A 26,609-nucleotide genomic window follows, 5' to 3' on the forward strand; every position below is an offset into this window, starting at 1 on the left:
AACGCTTTTTTACAGTTTAAAATGTTGACTCCAAGCTTGCCTCTTGTTTATTCAATTCAAACTGTGACCTCCAGAACCGATGCCGTATTAAAATATATCAACATACTGACAGTAGTCCAGCAATCGTGAAAAGTACAAAATGTACATTTAAAGTAACGCCAACTACCGATATTCTTCGAAGTCTGTAACAATACTATACTTAACTGACTATGTTCTATATAACTAGCCAATTGAATCTTAACTGCCAGTGTACTGGTACTAAAACGCTGAAACTATCACACTATCCTACATCGTTAGATTCTCTACTTTACACAGCTGCAAAGCAACGACTGGATTTCTTTTTCTGTCATACAGTCACGAGACTTGCTTCACAGCAGGGATATTGCAGTGTTTCGTCATAGAAACCATTGTTATATTTCACTATCGTTTTGTAATACGTGTACAATAAAGTGGTCTGTGTGTAATCTATTAAAGTGTGGTGTATCTAAGTTAATCAAACAGAAATACAACAGATATCTAGAAAAGGCGACTTCTCAACAGCGTAATTGACACGCGCTTTCGATTTTTTCATTTTCGGGCGTTAACAGCGCTGACCCTTCTAGTGTCCATCGCTTTATCGAAATTTGCGAAGTCAGCAATTCCGGTGTTCTAATATCCCTGTCAGAGGCTTTTGTCAGTCCGAGGATAATGACCAAATAAATAGCCTACTGTATAAACTCGTGCTAGACCCATTAACAGAATGATAGGTTCACCAGTAGCAAGGTTTAAAAGGGGAACTCGGACATGTGTCTGCACCAAACCGAGAAAAGCATGCATATTTTCTCGATTTTTACATTTCTTCGCTTGCTCATTACAGTAATACAGTAGATAGCCAGTAACATAGCCTACAGTGCAATCGTGTTTTGAATTATCAACAGATAATTTGGCCATGTGTCCTCCAAAAACGGAAACAATGCAGTAACCTATAAAAGTTAAAAAAAAGTGCTCGTTCCACTACTGTAGGCTATATTAAGTGTGATAAATGAATTATTTATTGTTGTCAAACGTAGCCTATAAGGTGAATCATGTTTGATTTTAAATCTTTATTCACGACAGTAGCGCACCCAGAAAAGCAATTAGAGGGGGGACTAATTCATAAATGTTGGCCGAGTGATTTGCGACTACAGTGATAGTGACAAATAGGCCTATGCCCACCCCTTTGATTATTATTGGTAAATATTGACAGTGTGAAGTTTTCCGATTGTTGAAGTGTTGTTGCCGGCGACTGATTTTATCTATTAGGTGCCGCTGAATGGAGAAGAGTCCTCAGAATGTATTGCTCAAGCGCAAATTGTTATACTGTAAGTTCTTTGTAAGTAAGCTAGGTTTGCATCAATCAATTCCTTAATTGTTTAATGTGTAGCGCTAATATTTTTGAGCATTGTTGTTTTTTTCTGAAAAATTAAGTTGATTGTTCAACCTACTTCTCAGTGGCGTAGCCAAGGGGGGGGGGGGGGTTGGGGGTTACAACCCCCCCTTTGGCACGCGTGTGACGTCACGAATTTGAGAATGATGCTTTCAGTCTAAAAAAAATTGCTTAATTTTAAACAAAATTGCAGTAAAAGAGCAAGTTTTGCCAATACCAAACATCTCAGCCAGGAATTAGCAACAAGAAAACATAGAGACTTAGCTTTATTTCGGAAAAATGCCGAAGAAAACATGATCTTATCCTTTTGCTATGCCACCAGATACCACCATTTTACAGAAATATTCGTAACTACATTTTTGTCGAAAATGCTCTTAGAATGCACCAAATTCAAAGTAATTTTTCAAAATTTTCTGGGGGAGGCCCCCCAGACCCCCCGCCGTTGGGTCGTCAAAACTCCCCCCTTTCAAAATTCCTGGCTACGCTACTGCTACTTCTTATTACATTTTTGAACTTACAATGTAAGTTATAGCCTAAGCCACTAATTCTATATTTTACAGGATTGTGAAATGGCGACAACTGTAGTCTGAGTAGCATTGTTACGTCTTTGATGTCATTCACTTTGAAGCTATTTTTGGTTGGATTTAGCTTTTCATATTTTCGTCTCAAGGGTTCTGTACAACCACGACCTTGCTGTCTTTTTATTGTCATCTTCCAGGACTTCCGTGTCTTCGTTGCTTTCATTAATCTCCATCGACTTGATTTCTTTGTTGCTTCCTTTTTGCTCATCTTCTGACAAAGACTTTTTCTTCTTTTCGTTGTCACGAAGATCGTCCTTCACTTCCACAAAATACTCTTTCTTTTGTACCTCCGACGCTTGAGTGACCTCAGTTGTTACCTCTGTGATGACAGCATTTTCATCGGTGTCTGGCGTCACCACGTACTCATCTTTTGCTTTGGATATCGCTGTAATGACTCTTGTGGATATGTTTGACACTTTACTTCTCAGTGGAGTCCACCACACCTGTCTCATTTCTTTTCTGCGCACTGCAGTGAGCATGAAAATGCCAAATCCCTGAAAAACAAATAACCTACATATTTAGTAATAGCCTAATAATATTTGTGAGTGATAGATTTTGTCACTGTGATTAGAAATTAAATAATTGAAGCAAGGTGCCTGATTTTAAAACCGTGCTGATGATTTTCAATGGCTTACGACGATAAAAACATAAATTTGGGAATTTTTACTGCATGTGTGTTTTTGGGCAATGTTTCTCAACCAGGGTTCTGAAAAAGCTTGTGATGTTTTCTTATCACTGCTGGTAAGAATGTAGTCCGCTGATAGGCTATAAGCGGTGGTCAAGAGTTTCCTGGCAGCATCAGCGGCATAATGACTGGGCCAGCATAATTATGACCGAAACATTTGTTTGTTGCTGGTAGGCTGGCACATTTGACTGCCAAACACAATTTAACTGAACAACTTATAAAAAGGGATGTGCTTGTGTGTTGCAAATATCTCTTTTTGAAATAATTGCAAACCGTTCTCTAACTATGTTTAAAGTGGCGTGAACAGAGACTCAACAGTTAATCGAAAGACAATTCCTAAAACCAGTGAGATTTTGAAAGATTAGTTTGGTGTTTGGAGAATTATATTCTAAAGTGCCATCTTTCAGACCCACCTGTCATAATAATGATAATCGTGTATTTATTTGCGCCCATTGCGATAACACACAGTACACTGCGATCACAGATGCGATACAACAGACGACAGGAAGCAGCGAGGTGACATAGTCTTCGAGTCAGCTGCTCCCCTTACATTGGCTTGCCATTGGGCTAAGTGTTTTTGCCGAGACACAGCAGCGTGCTCTGGAGCGGTGTCGTACCCACGTCCTTTCGAACGTCGCGCAGACGTTCTCACCACTCGGCTACGCAGCCGGCGAATACAGTATGTGCAAAAATATGTTGCCTGTCAGTTTGGAAGATGGAGCATGGATGGAGTTATATAAATGCTACGGTACCCGGTCATTTGGTCGACAGACATTTGGTCGACAGTCATTTGGTTGACAAGACATTTGGTCGACAGACATTTGGTCAACAGGACGTTAGGTCGACAGAACGATTCATTTTAGGGTTAGGATTAGTTAACTAACCCTAACCCTAACCCTAACTCTAACCTTAACTTTAACTCTATCTCTAACCCTAACCATAACCCTAACCCTAACCCTAACCCAAATGTCTTGTCGACCAAATGTCTTGTCGACCAAATATCTGTCGACCAAATGTCTGTCGACCAAACGTCTTGTCGACTAAATGACTGTTGACTAAATGTCTGTCGACCAAGCGACCGGCTACGAATGCTACCACCCCAAGTTTAAAAGGTCTCCAAGTCATTTTATCACTTTGCTCTGAGTATAATGTCAAAGACACACTGCATTTGCTTCAGAAACAAGCGCTTGAACTTGCAGCATGATTCTGTAGTGACCCTTCAAGGTAAACACGTTGAATTTGTGCAGAAAAGTTGTGTGGCGATAGTGAAGTAAAAGGTCAAATCAGAGCTTTGTATTATGTCGCTAATGTGCCTTCGTTTGTCAAATATTGCAGTGTGGATGTGCCCAATGTGCCTTCGTTTGACAAACATTGCAGTGTGGAGGCAAAACGGTCTGGGTTTCTAGTTTATTGAATGCCTTTTCATAATTCACACCTGTAGACCAATGTCTCTGCTAAATGGAAAAAGAAGTTTAAAGTTGCCTACAATACAGACGTGTTTTTGGTTTACATAGATATGAAAGTGTGAGCACTCACCAAGTGAGTTGTCATGTAATAACTATGGATGCTCTATTGAGAAAAAATACGTAAATTTTCTGTTACGTTGCTCAGATTCCAAAATAACCTAGTTTGTACCTTGCTAAACACTAATGTCTATTAACAATAAGATCAAAATTTTATGATTTTGCCTGTAAATTTTTGTACAAGGAAGATTGAGATGTTTGTAGCGTCTCCCACGTAGGCCTGCGTGTATCTTATTCATTCTTTCTCAAGTAACTCCATGTGGATGTGTAACATGTGAGCATAGGCTATCTGAAGCAAATAAATAAATATCCCTGAAGAATAAGTTGACTTGCGACAAACTACAGTATTACCTGAAAGATGTTTAAAAGGGCAAAGATCCAACTTGTCACTGAGATGTAAAGTCGATCCTCTGACAGGAGGACAAAAAATCCAAACACCCAGGTGAGTCCAATGAATGTTGCCATGGTAACAGCCACAACGAGCCTTTGTTTATTTGTGTGCTTTGAGGCAGAAGATTGTACCTTCAAAGAAATGCAACATTATTAGTCGACAAATTTACATTATTGGCAATGGCTAGCTCAAATTAAAATGGTTCAACTCTGGAGGCATGTCAATAAGCAGAAAGGGCACAAAGCCTATGCGTACGACGAACTCTCGAGGTGTAAACTTGAGTAACGATTTACAAGGATAATTCTTCAACAACCGGCAGAAACTTCGCTTATTCATCTCGGAAACTTTTAACTGCACAGGCTTAGGACATCAGTCTTATCAGAAAAAAAAGACACAAGAAACGTTTCCATTCTGCAAAAGCATAAATAATTAAATAAGCAACAAGTGTTAACTAGCATTATGTAAACTTTCTTGCAAAGGTACCAATCGTAAAAGGGTTCCGATCATGTGAATCTGCTTTATTTGCCTAGTGTCTTACTTTTTGTATGCACGGGACTGCAGTCCATCGCCCCTGTCTATTTAAAAGGTCGCTGCCTTTCTAAGGGGTTTCGAAACATAAAACATCGCGTTTTCTTTTGATGTAGGGCTGTTACATCCAAGCTATACCTACTTGAATTTGATGCGATGTTCGTTATTTTTTCTCCCTAAAAAGTGTGCTGCTTTTATGAAGCTCGTCGCGATGATGTAATGGAACCCGAAAATCGTATTAGAGTTGAAATTTAGTCGATAAAACCATTTAATCACTTGTGACAAAGATGTGGCACAGGCTTACGTATTTTTACCTTTGTTTTCATTGCAATTTCTCGAAAGACGATGGCAAAAGTGATAATGTTGTAGAGGAGCATAACACCGACAGGTGCTAGAAATCCCAAGTAGAGAGAATAACTTTTCAGCCAGCAAACATTATCCGCCACGTAAGCTGAAGCTGCGTTTGGGTCGGAAGCTAATCCATAGTAAAATATTAAAATATTAAGTTATTATCAATTAAAAAATGAAGTTAGATCTGTTAGCTATCCTACCTTAATGTTGTATATTGTCTGGCAAGACTGTTTAAGCATAGCCCACTGTAGGTCTAGGCCTACACCTACAGCAGAGCTGGTGCAATGGTCTAGTGGTTTGAGTGCCCGCCTCTGCGTCGATAGATGTGGTTGCGATTCTCCATCGGGTCATACCAAAGACTTTTTAAAAATAGTACTAAACCTTCATTTCTGATTGACACTTTCCAGAGGAATGGGTTTAGAGACTTTCCTGGCGTTTTTAGAGGTTTAGAAACTTCGCAACCGCTGAGCACTGTGCTCTAGATGTCGGAGGGTAAGCCAATATAGTAGCAGGCTGAGAGGCTGCGTTTGGACAACAAGGAGGACGTCTCCAAAAAACCCGGCAGTTGAGTGAATTAAATGTTAGAGCCTGGGAAAGAGCCCAAATTACTAAACAAACAAACAAAACACCCACAGCAGAAATTGAAATTTCAATAACAACTTGTAAGTTGATTTACTTTCTAAACAATGTTGATGGCTCGCAATCACAACCTCTAAGAAAAGTGAGTAATGTGAGCTAAGAAAGGCAGGCTTGGCACTATAAACATACGTATGAAAATAATAGGCTCCATTAAAATCTGAAGCAAAGGCAAACTATAGGGCAGTGGTTCTTAAAGTTTTTGAGACACGCCTCTCTTTTACAATTCTAACAAAATTTGCGCCCCACCTTGTTTCAAAATCAAAAAAAATTAAGCAGAACAGCAATTTATTTCCAAGTTGCATTAACCAAAGGATGTAGCCTAACTGTCTTTTAGATACTAAATTTTTAATTCGAGGATTAGTAGCAGAAAATGCACGTCTCAGATCGGCTTCACAGTCAAGTTTGTGTGTAGATTTTGTCTTTTTGTTCATGAGAGTAGAAAAAACATTTCCGCTCAAGTACGTGGATGTAAATGGAAGAAGTGTGCATATAGCCACAGCATTCACACTCTTGTAAAGGTCTGTACATGTTTCAACCCAGAACTCAGTTAGTGGCATTGTTTCAAAGTCGTCCCTTTCAGTGGAATTTTATGTTAGCTCCAAGAATTCCTCTTGTAAATTGTCTGTGGGGTTTCTTCTCTCGAGATATTATGTGAGCAATTCCGAAATACGCTCCTACAACTTCCGCCGACGATGATTGGCGAAAGCGCTCGCTACTTGCAAGGTATATTTTGTCTTTCTTGCATTGGAAAAATGCTAAAGGTTTACTTTGGTGGTCAAGGTGTTTTTTTTTTCACGATGACGCTGCGAACGAGTTGGCCTCAAACCGTCGTTGCTCAGATACAACTTGGTCATTTATGGCATCTATAGGCCTAAATTCAAAATTCAGATAATCTTAGTTAGGCTATAGGCCTACTGTCTCTTTTTTCCGCTCATTTTATGTCAATAGAATTGATTAATTATAATTAAACCCAATTAAATCAATTTTAAAAAAAAGTTAAAAAATGGTAGGCCTACTGTTGTGGAGTTTGGGATACTGCTGCACTTGTAGCCGCTGTCACTTGTCAGTCAGTCGTTGCCATTATTCTTACAATTAGAGCTCAAGGCTGCTGTGTCAGAAAACCGAGAGTTAAGGTGCCGCAGAAACATTTAGCAACGTCTAAAACAGGGGTTCACAAACTGGGGGCTATGGCCCCCTAGTGGACCATGAGTCTTTTTCAAGGGGACCATGGAAAAAATTAAAAAATAATAAGTTTTTGAATTTATCATTTCTAAGTCCACTCCAACATCATATAAGCTTAAGAAAAGAACTAAATTAAAATTTAAAAAAAAATACTAGTACCGGTTAGCCTACTGTATAAAAAGCTTTTTAATTAAAATTACCTTTCTTGATTTTTTCAAAAGGTTGAAAAAAATAGGAGGGCAATTGATTTTTCAAAATTTTCAAAGGGGGCCACGGTGTAAAAAAGGTTGGGAACCCCTGGTCTAAAACATCACAAAGAATGCGAGATGTGACAACACGCTCTACAAACACTGGTACTATTGTAACACAAAGTTTCATCTTCAACAATCGACTGTCCAGCGTAGTTGTGAAGACATGTTTAGTCATAATTCATGCAGAGTTTTTCAATTTCTTGCGCCCCCCCTTGTGAGTCTCACACGCCTCCCAGTTTAAGAGCCATTGCTATAGGATATAGTCAGTGACGGTCTTTGGGGTGTGCAAACCGTGCGACCGCACAGGGCCCGCAAATTAGGGGGCCCGCAATTTACTCAGAAAATGCAGTATTTTTTGTCATTTCCAATGGAAAAATTCAAGAAGTGAATTCAACGAAGGAATTAGCAACAAGAAAACATAGAAAAACAACCTATTTCGTCCCTTGAACATTTCGTACCCTGAAAAGATCGAGAAAAAAACTTTCAGCCGAAGTCGCTGATCGGAGTTGCCTAAAACATTTCAAAATTTATCTCGATCTTTTCAGGGAACGAAATAGGTAAAAATTCGATTTTGTTAACAGCGGACAAACGTGTCCGGTCTGAGCAGCTATCTCGGCGGACAAAGTAAGTCTCACGGCGGACACACCAGATTTAACTTCGATCGTCATGCTTAATCACTTTATGTTAATTATTTTTGACTCTGAAAGATCAAAGCGCCCTGTAGCTGCCCATTGCCCAATACACAACATGACTGATTAACTTCCACCGAACAAGGTCGTGTGGCTTCTTGCGTCACAATGCTCTGGGCAGGAGTCGGAAAACTTCTGCACCAAGGTTACCGTTTTCGGCTGTGCAAAGTTTCACTTGGCTTTTATCCTCAGGTTTATTTTTGCGTGTCATGTGAGCGAAAGTGATGGAGAGCAAGTACTGTAGGTTCACCGTATTCATTCTCACTTATAGAATTTTTTCTGGGCCTTTTCTTTCTTACTGTAATACCAAAACTTAGCCTACTCGTATAATTTAATATTGTAACCAACCTTGCCTTATCAATATTACTCGGAGATCAAAGTCAGACATTGTGATGTAACACTTGAACTAAATCGCGCAGTTGCGCTGATTAGTGTAGAAGTAGGTAGGCTACTCCCATCCATTCTTAGCGAAGAATTCACCGTTATTATGCTAATTCAATGTCATCAAACGTTGAAGCAACCTAAAAATCCAAAGATTTTCTGCTTAAATGGAAGCTAATAAGGGATACAGTATTAACATTTTCTAGATGCGCCCTAGAATGTGCTGGAAATTATATTCTCTCAACAATTGTTCGTGCTATGCAATCACATCAGGGTTAGGAATGTTTAAGGATTCAACCTATTTCGTACCAGGGTTAGGGTACGAAATCGGGGTGCAAATTGTTTAGGGGACGAAATAGGTTACATCCAGACTCAAAATAGCTTTATTTCCGAAAAATACCAAAAAAAACATGATCTTTTTGCTATGCCACCGGACAGCACCATTTTACAGTAATATTCATACCCAAATTTTTGTTGAACATGCTCTCAGAATGCCTGTCACGATTTCTTTCTATCTCTTACCAGGAAAAAAACTTGGAAAGGTTCAATGACGTAGTTTAATGGGTCAAACCGAAAAGCAGTCAATTAAATGTCGAATGGTTCTACTATGAAATGATAATCTAACTTCTTGAAGGACTTTAACGAACAGCTTCTCAAATAACTCTAAATTCGAACACAATTTATATCAGCACCAATTCTCATCTACTTGTATTCGATTACTTCAACTCTCAATCAACAATAATTTCTGTACCAACTACCAATCCACAACTCATAACACAACTCTCATAATAATCAACTCAATAATAAATATCATAATGCAAACTACACCACTATTTATAGAAAGTTGTTTCGGTGTAGTAACTTCGAGAAGGTTACGTAAGGTTACATCATAAAGAACCATTGTTCTATCAAGCAGCATTTAAATGTAAACAACAGAAGTCTCTAGATTGTCACGTAGGGAAAATGATTCTAGAAAACACACGTTACATAATACAGATTTCGTAATCAGAGATCCATTCGTAAACAACCTTGTGACATCATGACAAACGATATTGGCAGTTGTGAAAACAACAGAATGTTCCAGATACAGAATGATCTAGAATTACGTTACATAGCAACGACTTCACAATTAGAGGTTACTACTGGTCATTAACCGATAATAATATACCGCTCAAGAATTCCATAATGAAAACAGCACATTCTGTCAAGACGCAAAGCAGTCCGACGCGAGGCCTTGCACATTGATTGTGACATACGCCCCCCCTTAGAATATTGTTGCAAACAATATAACAACACAATCAATACAAACACACCACCAAACAATTAGTTACTCAATAAAACAGTTCTCATTAGTCCATCGTTGCACGATCTACCAACGACAGCGTTTCTCTAAACAATAATCACGTTTACTGTGAAAGTTTCCAACGTCCTCAATATCTTCAGTGCACCGGCGAGCGAGATGACCCATCTTCCTACATCGGAAACACCTCCTCTCCCGACAGTCCTTGGCGAAATGACCTTCTTTGTGACAGTTGTAGCAAGCCTTTTCATCAAAAGAGCAGCTCCTGGCTATGTGTCCAATCTCCCCACATCGGTAGCAGTGGTTGTCACGGCAACGTCTGTTTTCCGAATGTCCGCCGTCAGCAACGCACTCCCTGGCGAAGTGTCCGCGTCTACCGCATCTATAGCAAACTCCAAATGGTCGTCGCCTGCCTCTTTCCCTCGGTTCTTTGCGCTCATTGTATCCATGACCGTGAGATCGTCGCTGATTATCTGCAGAACAATCTCGAGCAAAGTGACCATTCTTGCCACAAGAATAACAGTCACTTCAGAATTTCTTTCAATAACATTTCCGATTATAAGATCAACTAAAGGGTTTTGAAAGCATAATGCTTTCACAGTCCCACTACAATACGGAGTTTCGATATATATCTTCGCTAACGGTCCTTGGATTGAAGTGTTATTTATCGACATCACAATTCCAGTTTTTCCCGTTAACTGATTGTCTTTAACCAAATCTCTCCTCACCATTATACCCGTAGAACCAGAATCACGTAAAACTTTACATTTTTGTTTCCAACTTTTCCATCCACTACTGGCAGGTAATCTTCAGGTATTATTTTTCCGCAAACATCTTCATCCGGTTTCTCCTCCCCAAGCGTGGGTTCAGGAATCATTAACGCACAACCGCATCGATAAACGTCCGTGTCTTTATCTTTTCCAGACTGATTGGATAGGAAAAACGACTTGTCCTTGCATTCCTTCGCTTCGTGTCCTTGCCTATTGCAACGATTGCACCACTTCCTCGATTCCTGATGATTTCTATTAATCTTTCTCCGGCAGTTAACAGCCTTGTGACCTAAGCCATTACAATTAAAACAACGTACTTCTCTTGAAACAGCACCTCCTTCAAAATTATTTGTTTGCTCCTCGTCATCATCGAATGACAACATCTCTTCGGTCGACAACTTCTCATCATGAGCAACTAAATACTGTTCCGCCACACTGGCTATGTCTTCTAGAGTCTTTGGACTTCTCTCCATTAAATAAACAGACAGATCTTTTGAACATGAATCTGTGAATTGTTCCTTAACTATAAGGTTTGCCAATCCGTCCAATGATTGATCGGCCCCCGAAAGTTCAAACCATTTTAACAAAAGGTTTCTTAAACGTTCAATAAATTGACCTGGGCTTTCGTGTCGTTCAGGCTTTGCCTCACGGAATCTTTGACGGTATCCATGCTCGGTAAAATTGTATCGCTTTAACAGAGCTAACTTCAATCTGTCGTAGTTCATGGCCTCTTCTTGCGAAAGTCTTGAATATACATCAAGAGCTTGTCCCGATAATAACATGCTTAGCTGGGTAGCCCACGTCGACTTCTCCAATTTGGCTATTGTAGCATATCTTTCAAATCTTAACAAATAACTATCCAACTCATCTTTTTCTTCAACAAATGATGGCAAATCTGGACGTCTAACTTGCGCCACAATAACATCTCGAGCATTATCATTAGTAGAACTAGATCGCTCACCAATGTCCAGTTTTTGTCTTTCTAAATCAAGTTTTAACTTTTCCAATTCATATTGCGCTCTTCTTTCTTCTGCTTCGCGTTGCGCCCGATTCTCTTCGGCTTCTGCTTCGCGCTGTGCCCGCTTCTCTTCTGCTTCAGCTTCACGCTGTGCTCGTTTTTCTTCAGCTTCAAGTTGTGCTTGCTTCTCTTCAGCTTCAAGTTCTGCTTTCCTTATTTCACGAGCAGCTCTTCTATCTTCTCTTTCGTCAGCTTCTCGCTGAGCTTTTTGGGCCATTATCTTGTGATACTCTTCCATCACAAACTGAGACTTTTCATTGTCATTCAGCCCCATTCGTTCAGCCATGCTCCGTAAGTCTTCAATCATCTCATGTTTGACAGTATCCGCCATCTTGACAGCTTGTTGTTAATTTATTATTCTTTCAATAAATCCTTCTTTATTCTTCGGTTTTTCGGTTAATTTTTTTTCGGTTTATCCCGGACGAGCCCCCCGAATGTCACGATTTCTTTCTATCTTTTACCAGGAAAAAAGACTTGGAAAGGTTCAATGACGTAGTTTAATAGGTCAAACCGAAAAGCAGTCAATTAAATGTCGAATGGTTCTACTATGAAATGATAATCTAACTTCTTGAAGGACTTTAACGAACGGCTTCTCAAATAACTCTAATTTCGAACACAATTTATATCAGTACCAATTCTCATCTACTTGTATTCGATTACTTCAACTCTCAATCAACAATAATTTCTGTACCAACTACCAATCCACAACTGATAACACAACTCTCATAATAATCAACTCAATAATAAATATCATAATGCAAACTACACCACTATTTATAGAAAGTTGTTTCGGTGTAGTAACTTCGAGAAGGTTACGTAAGGTTACATCATAAAGAACCATTGTTCTATCAAGCAGCATTTAAATGTAAACAACAGAAGTCTCTAGATTGTCACGTAGGGAAAATGATTCTAGAAAACACACGTTACATAATACAGATTTTGTAATCAGAGATCCATTCGTAAACAACCTTGTGACATCATGACAAACGATATTGGCAATTGTGAAAACAACAGAATGTTCCAGATACAGAATGATCTAGAATTACGTTACATAGCAACGACTTCACAATTAGAGGTTACTACTGGTCATTGACCGATAATAATATACCGCTCAAGAATTCCATAATGAAAACAGCACATTCTGTCAAGACGCAAAGCAGTCCGACGCGAGGCCTTGCACATTGATTGTGGCATACGCCCCAAATTCAAAGTAATTTTTTAAAATTTTCTGGGTGCCACCCCCCAGATCCTCCGCCACTAGGTGTCGCCTTAGGCAAACACACCGTCAGGCTTCGCCCGCCGACCGTCAAACCACCCCCCTTTCCTATTTCAAAATACCTAGCTACGCTACTGAATTGGATCCTTGTCATTGGGGCCCGCAAAGCATATTCTGCACAGGGCCCGAAATACCCTAAGACCGGCACTGGATATAATGTATATGTTTAGCAAACCGTCATACCAGTTCCGCACATATGATTTGACGCATTTTGATCGAAGTGACCCACCGCAATTGCTACGGTTGTTGTAGCAATCAAAGCAGATAGGCCATATGCAAACCCGGCTAATTTTCGAAGATAATAGCTCCTTGCAGTCGCAAACACCTATACATAAAAAAAATAATTAAATGCAGTTATTACTTTCTAAAACCTCTACAGCCTATACTCTGCTTTACCCTGACAGGGCGATCATCAGAAGGTTCTTATTCATATAGATTTAACTATTAACTAGGCTATGTCCTATTTGAACAAGGACCTTCTGATGAACCCCTTTCAGAATGAAACAGACTGTAGAGGTTTTAGAAAATACTAACTATAGCCTACTTGATGTAATTTACTCTGCTTGGCTTTTTTGCTTGGCATTAAGCACTTTTTGTAGTATTAATTGTAGCCTATTTGTTGTTTAAAAAATCATCAAATATAGTTACTATACTTCACCCAGCTAAACGATGATAAGCTGTTTTGTTTGGATCGACAACGCACGAGTGTACAGAATAATTGACATGGCGAGAAAAGTAGGCTACAATAAACATATCCAGGTCAGAGACCCGCCTGTCACACGCCTGCTGCGGCGAGGAGTGGCGTGATTTTGGGGTGGCGATGCACCCGGCAGGAGGTTCACCAGCTTAGGTCGCGGGGACCAGGCTGGGGAATCAAGGCACCTGCGGAAGGTGAGTGTAGATTGGAACTTTCTGCTGTAACTTTTAGTGGGATCATCAAGAACGTTCTTCTTATAAAGAATTCAAAATAAGTAATAAGATCATTGTTCGCTGTAAAATCAATAAGTTGTAATTTTTTGCCTTAGTTGCGGTCATAACGAAGCTGTCAATTGCCTCTACTTCATGACTTTTCGTTGTGATTAAATGGGATAGATCTAGATGTAGACTCTCTTTCGTAAACTGGTATAGAAGAAACCCGACGATAAAACATGAAGAATAAATTTCTATGCTTCTACCAGGCCCGTAGCCAGGGGGGGTTCTCGGGGTTCCCGGGAACCCCCCCTTGAGCCAAAAAGGTCCACGTTTTGGAGAAGGTGTAGTGTACATACGATCACAGGATCAGCATCTATGATCAGCTGAAACCTTCCAGATAGTTCTGAATAAGAGGTTTCTGGAAGATAAATGGAAGATTGTACATTGTAGGCCTACAATAGTAAAGCATTAAACTTTGATCATTGCTTCTTCATAATGTCTTGTGTTGCAATGTCAATGGTGTCCATAACCTGTTTGTGAATAGTCGCAAACATTCGGTTGTTTGAACTGTTGTCTGTCATTGTGGTACGAAGCAACGTTTTTACTTGCCTCATGGCGCTAAAACTACGTTCAGAATTGACCGAGAGGAGCGCGATTGTTCGATAAATGCACAAACGTTTGTGCATTTCCGAAAGATAATCTTTGTTGCTTGTTTAGAACAGGAGTCCGCAAATACTTGCTGGTGCGACCCAAAAAACAATCGTTCGAAATCTTCGCTGCCCAAACGTTGCGCAAAATACTTTGCAATTTAGCCTAATATCAATTTTAATACAGTCGTCCCCACTTATTAAGCCCACATCGGGACCGAACAATTTTGGGCTTATTGAGCGGGGGAATTTTCTACCACTCCTATACCTTCAGTAACGGACCAAATTGGACTTAATCAGCGAGTGGATCTATTAACCGTGGGCTTCGTTGTCGTCGTGTAAGCCTCTGGGGCCGAGGGTCTATCCTTTTACCACCCCAGATTTACGATGTTCCCGGACTACACTGGAAGGCTACTAGAGAGCAACCAGTTTTTGGCTTCATCATCCATGACACGCAGACCTTCCACTCCGTTAGGTGGCTTGAATATGGTACAGTCATTCATGATGTGGTCTGCGGTCTGTTCCTCGGCACCACATTTACAGGAGGAGGAAGCTGCTATTCTCCATTGGTGCATGGTTGAGCGGAAAGCCCGACTCCGTACGAAGACTGTTGAAACGTACCCATGCCTGTCTTTGTAGTATCAGGCCGATGGTGCATGTGTCGGCGTAGGAGATGAACAAACGGAGTCTGGTGGTACTTGGCTTCCCTTCACAACTCCATTTATGGTTCGCCCAAGTAGCCGCAGAGATGTTTTGTTCATCCGCTTTGTTGATCAGAAGCTGAGCGGCTGTCACGAATGGGTGTCTTGATTTCAGTCGAAGGGGGTGCTTATTTGGGAGAGCAGCTTTCTTGTGGTGGAGAAGATGGTTAGGTTCCAGTGCCTGTCGACCAAGAGACAGAGTGGCTTCTTCACGGCGAAGCTCAGAAGGTTGGATACCAGCGAGAATGGGGAGATTGTACAATGGTGTGGGGCGCAGGCATCCGGTCACTGTGCGCTGGACGCTGTTTATGGCAATGCCGATGTTGTGGCAGTGATCACTGCAGCACCAAACAGGTGCACAGTACTCTGCTGAAGAGTAGACAATGGGCTACGGCTGCTATACGCAAAGTGCAGTAGTTTACATGACCTTAAAAGGGCATCTGCCCCCCCCCCCCCCCCCCCGCTTCCTGCACCTCCGTCGGTTCCACTGTAGATGTGCTATTGTTAATGTGAAAATTATTTGTAGCCTATTCATTTATTTCGTTTTTTGTAGTGTTGACAATTTGAACTTTGTTTAGTTTGTTGGCGTATATATTATTTACTGCCACTTCTTATGTTTTGATTTGCTTGTGGACACGCCAAGAAGAAAGTTATCGAAAGGTCCATAATTTTGGATTTGGGAACCCCCCCTTGAGAATGTCTGGCTACGGACCTGGCTTCTACTGTATGTACTTTGACGTTTGCATCTTCCCGATCTAGCTTACCTGCATCAGCTGATCCTGGGAAGGGTAGACAAATGTAAAGTAAAACAAATATTGATTCAGTATGAATTTTCTGCTTTTTACCTTAACCAGTGAGTTATGCATGTCGTAGGTGTAAACTGACATCCAGCACCAAGTGACCAAGAGGAAATAATGCAGCAAGAAAGCAACCAAGTAGCACCACCCTTTGCTATTTAAAGCATGTGTGGTACCGCTTACGAATATCACATTGGCAATACAAAGATTAATGCAAATTTGAATGAGAATCTTTGCTGGTCTTCTTTGTCTTAATTCCCTGTAAAAATGTCATGAAAGATTTTTTTCGCAGCAGAGACTATGGCAAATAAAACCCTTTCAAAGAGATTGTGCTAGTTTACAGTAAAAATAATCACTAAAAAGGATAGCCTCAGTGAAAAGTTAAATTTTGTCAGATAAGCTATTCGTTTTCGTTGTAATAAATTAAATAGGGTTGCCACTAAATCATCATGAGTTTTTTGTAAAATTAAATGGTAATGTAAATCTTTGTGGGTTGATTTATAGGATTATAAGAGTAGACAAAATAACAATCAGGTTTAGCTACTTTAGAAACTTGTATAATCTTTTTATCAAAACATCAGTGATTTACTAAAAAATTATTCACACCAAAGCAGCAACGTAGGCTACAGCGATTATTACTACAGTTGATGATTGCACGCAATCCCAGTGACAGACATTCATACGAAATCTCTGTTTCGGCGTGTAAGACACAAATATTTTGGCAAACTTACGGGCTCACAACGTGGATCAAGACTGTGGCAACGAGCCCTACGATCGACACTGCGCAACCGACATCACTCACGATGCTTAAAGCAGCATCAGCTGGAACGTTCTCCGATTTCTGAAATTGACAAAAACAAACTATTTTGTAAAATCAGTGTGAAATTTTACGAAATCCAACAAAATATCCAACTTATTTTAAGTCTAAGCTATATTGTTGCTGACGAGTGGTGCTAACTCAGTAGGCCACAAAGAACGTTAGTAAGGCTGTTTTTGTACAACTGATCCTGAGTATAATCAGACTACTGGTTCTTAGTCTGATTATACTTATTCGATGCAACAATAGCAAGATTAGAAGTAAAACAATAATAATGATGTGTGTTTTTATACGATATAGCCCTGTATTAATCTCTGACAGCTTATGAGTTGCTTCTCAGCGGTTCACAAAGCAGACAGTACCCGTGCAACCGTATGGAGGCGCAGACGAGGACCTTATTATCCCCAATCTAGTCAAATAGGCTATCATTAGGGTCAAGTAGGCTAAGTAGGGTCAAGTATGCTATCATTCATATTTTTAATTAGTAATCACAGATGGATAGAACGTTAACCATTAGGCTACTGTGAAGGCAAACTTACCACAATTAAAGCAAAGTTTGTAAGATGATTGCAAAGGCATTCCGGGTTCTGCGATAAGTTCAAGCAGCATCCTTCAGTCAGCCAATTTTCCTGCTTGTAATCCCAATAGGCACAAAGCATCGTTGTTTTCAAAACCTTTTTTGGCGAGATCAACATTAGCTTTTTGTGACATTGTTATACCTGCTATTTGTGAAACTAAAGAAAGGTTGGGTGCACAGCAACATGCAATAGCATATCAATAGGTTTAAACAGGGCCAGTAGGGTTGTCAGGAGTCCATGATGGTTACTTATAAACAGGACCCAGAACAAATTCAGGGGTTCGAGACCTTCCAGAAAGCCTATCACATTTAAGCAAATATTGCGTATATTTTTGTTATAGTGCAATTGTTTAGTGGTGTCCTGTAGTGAAACCAGGAAATGCCAATGGCAGTGGGCTCAACATAGCCTCTCAACGTGCATGAAAATGTTGTAGTGGTTAGCTATCTGGGTAGGCTGAAGTTTTATTATAAACACAAAATCGCGTTTTTAAACTAGATAAATTTCAAAAAATAGAATTAGAAGCAATTAGAAGATAAAATCGATGAACTCAACACCTTACCTCCACACAAAATCTATTATGCTGCCATAAAGAAACTTAAAGCAAAACCTAAAAACATCAGTTGGGGAATTAAAGATGCAAAAGGAAACATCCTCACGAGCAAAAGCTGTATCCTCGAACGATGGGCAAAATTCTATGAAGAACTCTATCACGACAATCCGCAACAGATACTCATCGATGACTCTGCCTCTGACGAAATCCCATCTATTTTAAGAAGCGAAATATCTAATGCTATAAGCAACTTAAAGTATGACAAATCTCCCGGTTTAGACGGCATTTACTCGGAATACCTCAAAGCAGGAGGCGAACCTCTAATCACAGCACTGCTTCATCTCTTCAATTCTATCTTAACAACGAAAAAGATACCCAGCAATTTTAAAGAAGCTCTAATAATTGTAATCTACAAGAAAGGCAATAGACTCGACTGCAGCAACTACCGTCCAATAAGTCTACTCAGTCATGTATACAAACTCTTTATCACTATCATTGCGGCACGCGTAAAAAATGACCTATATGCATCCCTCCCCCCTACACAAGCAGCCTACCAACCAGGAAGAGGAACAATCGAGCAAATCTTAGCGCTGGAACAAATCATAGAAAAGTCTATTGAATTCAACAATCCCGTTCATATCACCTTCATTGACTTCAAAAAAGCGTTTGACAGTGTTAAATTACCCTACCTTTGGCAACTTCTGGATAAAACTTCCATCAACAAAAAATACATCAACCTCTTGAAAGCAACGTACGACGATTCTAAAGCACTAATCAAAACAGACATCGGAACAACCAGACGAATTGATATTATAAAAGGTGTTAAGCAAGGAGATGTCTTGTCTGCTATCCTGTTTTGCATCGTAGCGGCTGCAATAATCTCAGAAACAGAAAATAAGTGTACAACTGGATTCACCATCGGCGGTCATGTAATATCCAACTTAAGCTACGCAGACGATATGGCCATTTTGAATAATTCTAAACTGAAAATGCAGGAATACCTAGATGCTCTGTCAAAAAATGCTGCTAAATTCGGCCTCCAAATAAATGTGTCCAAAACCAAATGTATGACAACCGACAAAACTAACAACACACTCAATCTCACTCTCTATGGAAAACAAATAGAACAAGTACCAGAATTCATATATCTTGGCCACCGACTATCCGCAACCAACGATGGAAAGACTGCAGTGCAACACCGAATTGGCTTAGGCTGGGCAGCATTTGAAAAGAACAAAAAGATTCTAACATCCAATAGACTCCCAATCAGACTGAAAGCAAAAATTTTCAACACCTACGTTTTACCAGTCGTGCTGTACGGTCTAGAATGCGTAAATTGGACATCATCAACAATGAAAAAACTCACTACCTTCCAAAATCACATCATGAGAAGCATGACCAACAAAAGGTTACTTGATCACATAAAAATAGAAGATCTTTTAACTATGACAAAACTACATCCAATTGCAGCAATAATAAAATCAAACGTTTTAAAACTGTTCGGCCACACTAAAAGATCACAATTCGGAATCAGCAAACTTTGCACAGAAGGCAAAGTAGAAGGAAAAAGAAAACGTGGCAGACAACCAAAACGATGGCAAGACAACATTCAATCATGGACCGGACTCCACTTGACGACACTGGGCGAGTTGGCTCAAAATCGCCACTCTTGGAAACAAATAAGCCATGCTGATGCGCAATCTGCCGCAGGCGGAGATAACGACTAATGATGATAGCCAATAGACTCCCAATTAAACTGAAATCAAAAATCTTCAGCACCTACGTTTTACCAGTCGTGCTGTAGGCCTACAGTGTACAGTCTAGAATGCGTAAATTGGACATCATCAACAATGAAAAAGCTCACTACCTTCCAAAATCACATCATGAGAAGCATGACCAACAAAAGGCTACTTGACCACACGAAAACAGAAGATCTTTTAACTATGACAAAATTACATCCAATTGCAGCAATAATAAAATCAAAAGTTTTAAAACTGTTCGGCCACACTAAAAGATCACAATTCGGAATCAGCAAAGTTTGCACAGAAAGCAAGGTAGAAGGAAAAAGAAAACGAGGCAGACAACCAAAACGATGGCAAGACAACACCCAATCATGGACCGGACTCAATTTGGCGACACTTGGCGAGTTGGCTCAAAATCGCCACTCTTGGAAGCAAATAACCCATGTTGATGCGCAATCTGCTACAGGCGGAGATGACGACTGATGATGATGGCCAATGAATCGTTTTACATGTTCATGAATCAGTATTTCCGAAATTCAGTTTTCCGCTGCTTATAACAATCTCACAAAAGGTATTGTCTGTGCAGAATTATATATTCCTTTCTGCCAAGGCTAAAAGGGTAGTAAGCTACCATATAAATATATTTTTCATTGCTACACATTCCAAGTAGGCCATAACTTATTTCAGTACGTAAATAGTAAGCCTCAACAGACTATTTTTATCTTGTGTCATATGAAAATACGAAATTTTCGTCATATGAGAATACGAAAGTAGTAAAGGTTTAGAAAAAACTCAACAAACATGAAAAAAAGGTGCAATTTTAAAAAACAACTTTTTTCGTTTAATTTTTTCATCTTTGTTTGTAATGTGTCTTTTGTGAGATTCGTTTACTGGCATTGAATAACAGTGAAAAATTACCAAACAAAAATGGTTTTTAATCAAGTTTAGCAGTCATATCTGCGCTTGAGCAACGCACGTTAAGGACTGCTCTCCATTCAGCGGCATCTAATGGATGGAATAGTTCCCTGGCAACAAGACTTCAACAATCGGAAACTTCACTCTGTCAATCTCGGTGACCAGGCCTGCGTCAGTGATTCAACGCCTTTACAAGTATGCGAAACTGCCAGGATTAAGCTCTTCAAGAAGCTTTCCCAGTCCGAGGATAAAGATTCAATCAATCAATCAATCAATCGACTGCACCTACTTAAGCAATGGCAGTGTATGGTTTGTGAGACATCCTACTGAAACAAACCATCATTTGCTATGTAGGCTACTGAAGTGTGCGATTAAGATAATAAGCTTAACTCAAGGCTTTTAAAAGTTTTGTTTTCGACAACTTATTAAGCCATGCAGCAAACGCTTGCTACATTATAGGCCTAATATTTTGTTACAACGATTTTTCACCTGAATGCACAATTGCATGAGGAATAATAACCAACTTACTTAAACCGATAAAAAACACACAAAACTTCTCTATGCCCAATCTTACGTGACACATCTACTTTTGAATACTGAAAAGTTTGGGTGTTCATCAGGACAATTATCGTTTCTAGCACTAGTTGCTACGTTCATCTGATGAAATTGAAAGTAAAATTAACAACAAACAAGATGGTTTATTGCTTCACTGATGTTTCGCATTGTCATGGTGCGCGAAACGTCAGTGAAGCAATAAACCATCTTGTTTGTTGTTAATTTTACTTTCAATTTCATCAGATGAACGTAGCAACTAGTGCTAGAAACGACATCTACTTTTCTCCATAAACACCGTTTTTTCAACTGAAATTCGTATGAGTCCATAAAAACCTGAATGAGCCGAGTCTTATTAAAAGAGCGAGTTTTTAACAACTCTAAACAGAAAGTTTTCAACCAAGAGAATTTCACATCAAGGAAGATGTTGTGTTGATTTTTCTTTTTGGTGGCGATAAAATTAAAAATACGTTTTAATCAATCATATCATGACTGCAGTCTCCTCTCATTTTCTCTATTAATAAGCAGAAATAACTTGAGAAAAGTACCAATTCCATGTTTGAATGCTTTTATTTAACAGAGATACAAGAATGCTGCTATTTTTACATGCGTCCCTGCATTCCAATGAACCCTACTCCCCCCTCTGAAGATAGTGCAAGTTTTATTGCTTGGCTATATAATAGTTTTTACTCTGGCTTTAATTTTATTAAATTCTGACTTTCTTTTGACCTAACAATTTTTGTATACATGACCTAGATCAAAATAAATTCTCAAATTAAATTTTATTTTGCAAAATTAAAAAGCGACGTTTCTGCATAACTAGAAATTTTGATGAACCGATTTTGGTTAATGTTGTAGAAAAGGCTGTTTTCTTAAACGAAATAAGTCTTATGTATATTTCATCGTCTACATTTCGCTAAAAACTGTAATTTAATTGCGTCATTATGATCCCTTTATACTTCTACAAACAATGACAATTTTCAAGCATTTTTTAAGCAAACACGCACCGATAATGATTACTATCTCGATTTAGTAACACATAGTGGATGAAATAATTAATTTCCCGGCAACAACATTTAAACAATTGGAAAATTAACCCTGTCAATCTCGATAACCGGCACTGCGTCAAAAGTTTCTACAAATATGCAAAACTACCAAAATAACCTAATAAGACTTCATCAAGGATTAAAACTAACAACCAACCATTTACTTCGTCAAGCTTACAATTAAACAGTGAATAAAGAAACAACAGTTAACCTCTCAAGTACATGTAGCTCTACACAAAGTGAAATTTACATGACTTTTGACTTTTTTTTTATTTGTTTAAAAATAGTGTCTAAAAAGACATTATTAAAAGATAACTACGGACAGCGGCTAGTGTTTTGATTTTCGATCTCTTCAGCGTAGTAAAAAGAAAGTGAACAGTTGTCTTGAGAAGATGGTTTCTGAGAGTGATGTAATAAGCCAATGAGAATTGATTTAATTTTTGATTTCAGACTCCAGCAAAACGTAATTTTACTGCTGGTAACTTGTAAACTGGTAAAACACTAACTTGCTGGTAGGTATTTTACCAGTGTACTTACACCTCTTCCTTTTTTGAATCTTAAAATTAAAAGGTTGGTCTTCTTTTACGTACATTTGCGTGACAACAGAGCGGATCCAGCGAGTAGCCTGATGGAGGCAATTTCAAAAAAGCATACCGATGTATAGGTTTACATTAATCTCACCTTGCAAATAAACCACGAGTAACGTTAGGCTACTTTATGTGTTTTAAGTGGGCGATCGCCCCCTCTTGGATCTGTCCCTGGCGTGACAAACAGAAACAATTGCATCAAATTTTAAAATCATGTACAGCTGGTAAAAATCAATAAACAACTATCTCACACTCACTTTCAAAGTGTCGTTTTCAATTGATGATTTCCCATAAGGTAAAAGTTGATTAGGATGTGTGATTTTCACAGGGTCAGATAAACCACTTACACCTCCATTCAATCCAACGTCTACTGACACAATCTGCAATTTTTATTTTCAGCTTTATTTTTATTTTTAAGCTATAAACAATATTAAAGGTGACTATCTTACCGAAGACACATTTTGATCAGAGTAAAACAGGGAATCGTCTTTGTAAAAAAGAAACGCTGATTTTCTTTCTTCATTGATATCTTGTCGTTTATTTCTTCCAGTTTGGTCAGTAGACATGCCCCAAGCCTTTGCCACAGCACTACTTGGAATAATGACATGAACGTCGCCGGAGACGGATTCGATTTGTTTCACCTCGAAATCCAAATGAAGAGAAACCTTGAAAACATTGCTAAACGTCAAGTCAACAGGTATTGTTGGCATTGTTAGAATGAGATTTCCTAATACAACTGACAAAACGAAAGTAAATAGTATAGATGGCTCCCAAAAAGATTACTAAATAAAATTAAAAGACTTGTTTTAATAAGTGAATGAAGACTACTGAAAAAATAAAAAATTAAGGTGAAACAAAACAAAAAGACGATTTAACAGTTATATGATTCGAACCTCTTGAATCCAGACCAGGCCTTTGTTAAAGTGTTGTTGTCATCAAAGTCTTCATCTATTGTTATATTGCAAAAGTCTTAGTTAGTTTACGTGGTGATTTCTTTAAAGGTTAATGGCTCCAAGTCTTCTTTGCATTCAAAAATATGGAACTTCGATGCACACCGACAGTGGCGTACGCGGGAGTGGAGAGGGGTCATTCAGCCACCCCTCTCCCTTAGAAAATGTTGTTTTTTCAAAGTTATTGTAATATGCTTAGTACAAACATGTTATTGTTTGAGATTAGTCTGAGATATCGACAGCTTTGAGGAACGCTCCAAATTAGAAATGGATTTTTACTAAGCACGAAATTATTGAACCTATATTAAGTCTCAGCCATCTGGACAGCATTAAACATTACACTCAAACTGAAAGAAAACTTAAGAGTATTTCCTTTGAGAAGGCGCCTTTCTCGCAAGTGAAGGCCCAAACGAGGCGTGAGCACAACTATAAGTTTTGCCTAGAGCCAACAAGCAGGTCTGTCTCCACGCGTAAAGCAAATGAGCCTCCAAAACAATATGATATATGATGATCAAATAATGTCAAATTGTATCAAATGCCCCCTTCCCCCAGGAACAAAATCTTTCTTACACCACTGAACGTATACCTTTAATACGCGTGGTTCATTAGGTTAAGTCAGGGGTCCGCAAATACTTTTTGGTGCGACCCAAAAAGCAATCGTTCGAAATCTTCGCGACCCAAACGTTTCGGAAGTACATAATTTTGCCCAAAACACTTTGCAAATTATTGTCAATTCCAATACGGTCGTCCCCGCTTATTAAGGCCACATCTGGACCGGACGATTTTGGCTTATTAAGCGGAGACAATTTTCTACCACTCCTATACCTTCAGTAATTCAGGAATGGACCAAATTAGGCTTAATAAGCGGGTGGATCTGTTAACCTTGTGCTTCGTCGTGCAAGCCTCTTGGGCCGAGGGTCTAAATCCTTTTACCGCCCCTGACTCACGATGTTTCCGGACTACACTGGAAGGCTACTAGAGAGCAGCCATCAGTCTTTAGTTTCATCATCCATGACACGCAGACCTTCCACTCTGTTAGATGGTTTGAAGATGGTACAATCATTGATGATGTGGTCTGCAGTCTGTTCCTTGGCACCACAATCACAGGAGGAGAAAGAGGCCATTCCCCATTGATGCATGGATGAGCGGAAAAACCCGACACCCGTACGAAGACAGTTGAGGCGCACTCATGCTTGTTTTTGTAGTGTCAGGCCGATGGGGCATGTGTCGGCGTCGGGGATGAACGAATGGAGTCTGGTGGTACTTGACTTCCCTTTAGAATTCCATTTATGGTCCGCCCAAGTAGCCGCAGAGATAAAGTTCATCTGTTTCGTTGATCAGAAACTGAGCAACTGGCACGAATGGGTGTCTTGATGTCAGTCGACGGGGGTGCTGGTTTGGGGGAGCAGAGATCTTGTGTTGGAGAAGATGGTTAGGCTCTAGTGCCCGTCGGCCAAGAAACAGAGTGGCTTCTTCACGACTAAGCTCAGCAGGTTGGATGCCAGCGAGAATGGCAAAATTGTCCAATGGTGTGGGACGCAGGCATCCGGTCACTGTGCGCAGGGCGCTGTTTATGGCAGTGTCGATGTTATGGCAGTGAGCACTGCAGTACTAAACAAGTGCACAGTACTCTGCTGAAGAGTAGACAAGGGCTAAGGCTGCTATACGCAAGTGTCAGCACTCGCCCCCCAGCTGGAGCCTGCCCGGCGCTTGAGTAGTGCAGCGCGGGATGTCATTATCTTGCGCAGTGACACCAAATGGTGGCGGTATGTGAGCGATCTGTCTAATGTCACCCCAAGATACCTTGGCTCGGGGCAGAAGGACAGAGGTTTTCCGTTGTTGTGGACATGTAGCTCACGATCAGTTTCCAGATTGTGTAAGTGGAAAGCTGCCGCCAATGTTTTGGTTTCGCTGAGTTTCAGTCGCCAGTTCTGGAGATAAGCTGAGAGAGTTTTCATGCCCTGCCTCAAGGTGTCTTCCAGGCTATATAACCGTGGGCTTAAGTACTGTAGCCTACTGCAATCGAAAGTATAAATTTTCTTGTAGCCTAAGTTACCAAATTGTACGAAACTCAGCACATCAAAGACTATATGATTGTATTTATTTTTGCCATACAAGTTATATCGTTTTGCAACCCACTGTAGATGGTCTCGCGACCCAAGTTTGGGTCGCGACCCACTGTTTGCGGACCCCTGGGTTAAGTCAGTCAACTCCGTCGTCAATGTAAAATATCATATGCGACGTCAAGGTCAAGAATCATATTGTTTGTTTTCAATAGGCTACAAAATTTATCAAAATGAGTACGGTAACCAAGCTGCTGCAAACTAACAAAACAATCGCCAATACAAGCTAAGTATGGTAGGCTAATCTTATAGACTAGTACCGGTACTATATAAAATATGGTTAGGATTAGCAAACGGGCATTTTTAATTCGTTTTCATTTCGTTTCGATTCGAAAAGCATTTCGAATGCTCCCTTCTTGAAAAAATCCTGTGTACGCCACTGCACACCCAAGTACAACTGACCTATACATACCGTAAAGTTGGCCAAAGAATTACTGAAAGAGAATGTTGGTGAAGATTCATTGAGCTGTACATGCAATGCTATGAAAGGTAGTGCTTGGGATAATTCATTTCGTAGAGCATTGACTTGTTGAATGGAAGAGGACTGATTCGTAGATCTTTGAAAGTACCCGTTGTTTATAGCACTCGCGATTCCAGCAATGTCTTGAAAAATATCGGAAGACACCTTGAAAAATAATGAAGTTAAACGAAAAGTAAAACTTGATGCAACCTAGCATATAGGCCTACTGTAGTATACCTGCATTGATTCTAAGGACAGCAGC

At 39.7% G+C, this 26,609-nt stretch overlaps 1 protein-coding gene across 1 annotated transcript; it reads right to left on the bottom strand.

The window, feature by feature from the left end:
* Positions 1-390: 390 nt before the first annotated feature.
* Positions 391-26,590, bottom strand: LOC145773804 (adhesion G-protein coupled receptor G2-like). Its single transcript, XM_082584932.1, has 11 exons — positions 26,585-26,590; positions 26,300-26,512; positions 23,264-23,479; positions 23,072-23,194; positions 17,384-17,518; positions 16,759-16,868; positions 16,076-16,286; positions 13,154-13,295; positions 5,428-5,588; positions 4,546-4,716; positions 391-2,480 (listed from the first exon to the last, which is right to left on the bottom strand). The coding sequence occupies exons 1-11, from the start codon at positions 26,588-26,590 to the stop codon at positions 2,058-2,060; spliced, it is 1,911 nt and encodes a 636-aa protein (XP_082441058.1). The 3' UTR covers positions 391-2,057.
* Between the last annotated feature and the right edge of the window lie 19 nt (positions 26,591-26,609).

This window comes from Aplidium turbinatum, chromosome 7 (genome assembly GCF_918807975.1).
Source record: "Aplidium turbinatum chromosome 7, kaAplTurb1.1, whole genome shotgun sequence".
Lineage (NCBI taxonomy): Eukaryota > Metazoa > Chordata > Ascidiacea > Aplousobranchia > Polyclinidae > Aplidium > Aplidium turbinatum.

Coding starts and splice junctions, on each gene's coding strand:
- LOC145773804 (XM_082584932.1), bottom strand. Junction 16,869..17,383: donor CAAACTTTGCTTTAATTGTG/GTAAGTTTGCCT, acceptor TGTCAATTTCAG/AAATCGGAGAACGTTCCAGC. Junction 4,717..5,427: donor AAATTGCAATGAAAACAAAG/GTAAAAATACGT, acceptor ATTTCTTTGAAG/GTACAATCTTCTGCCTCAAA.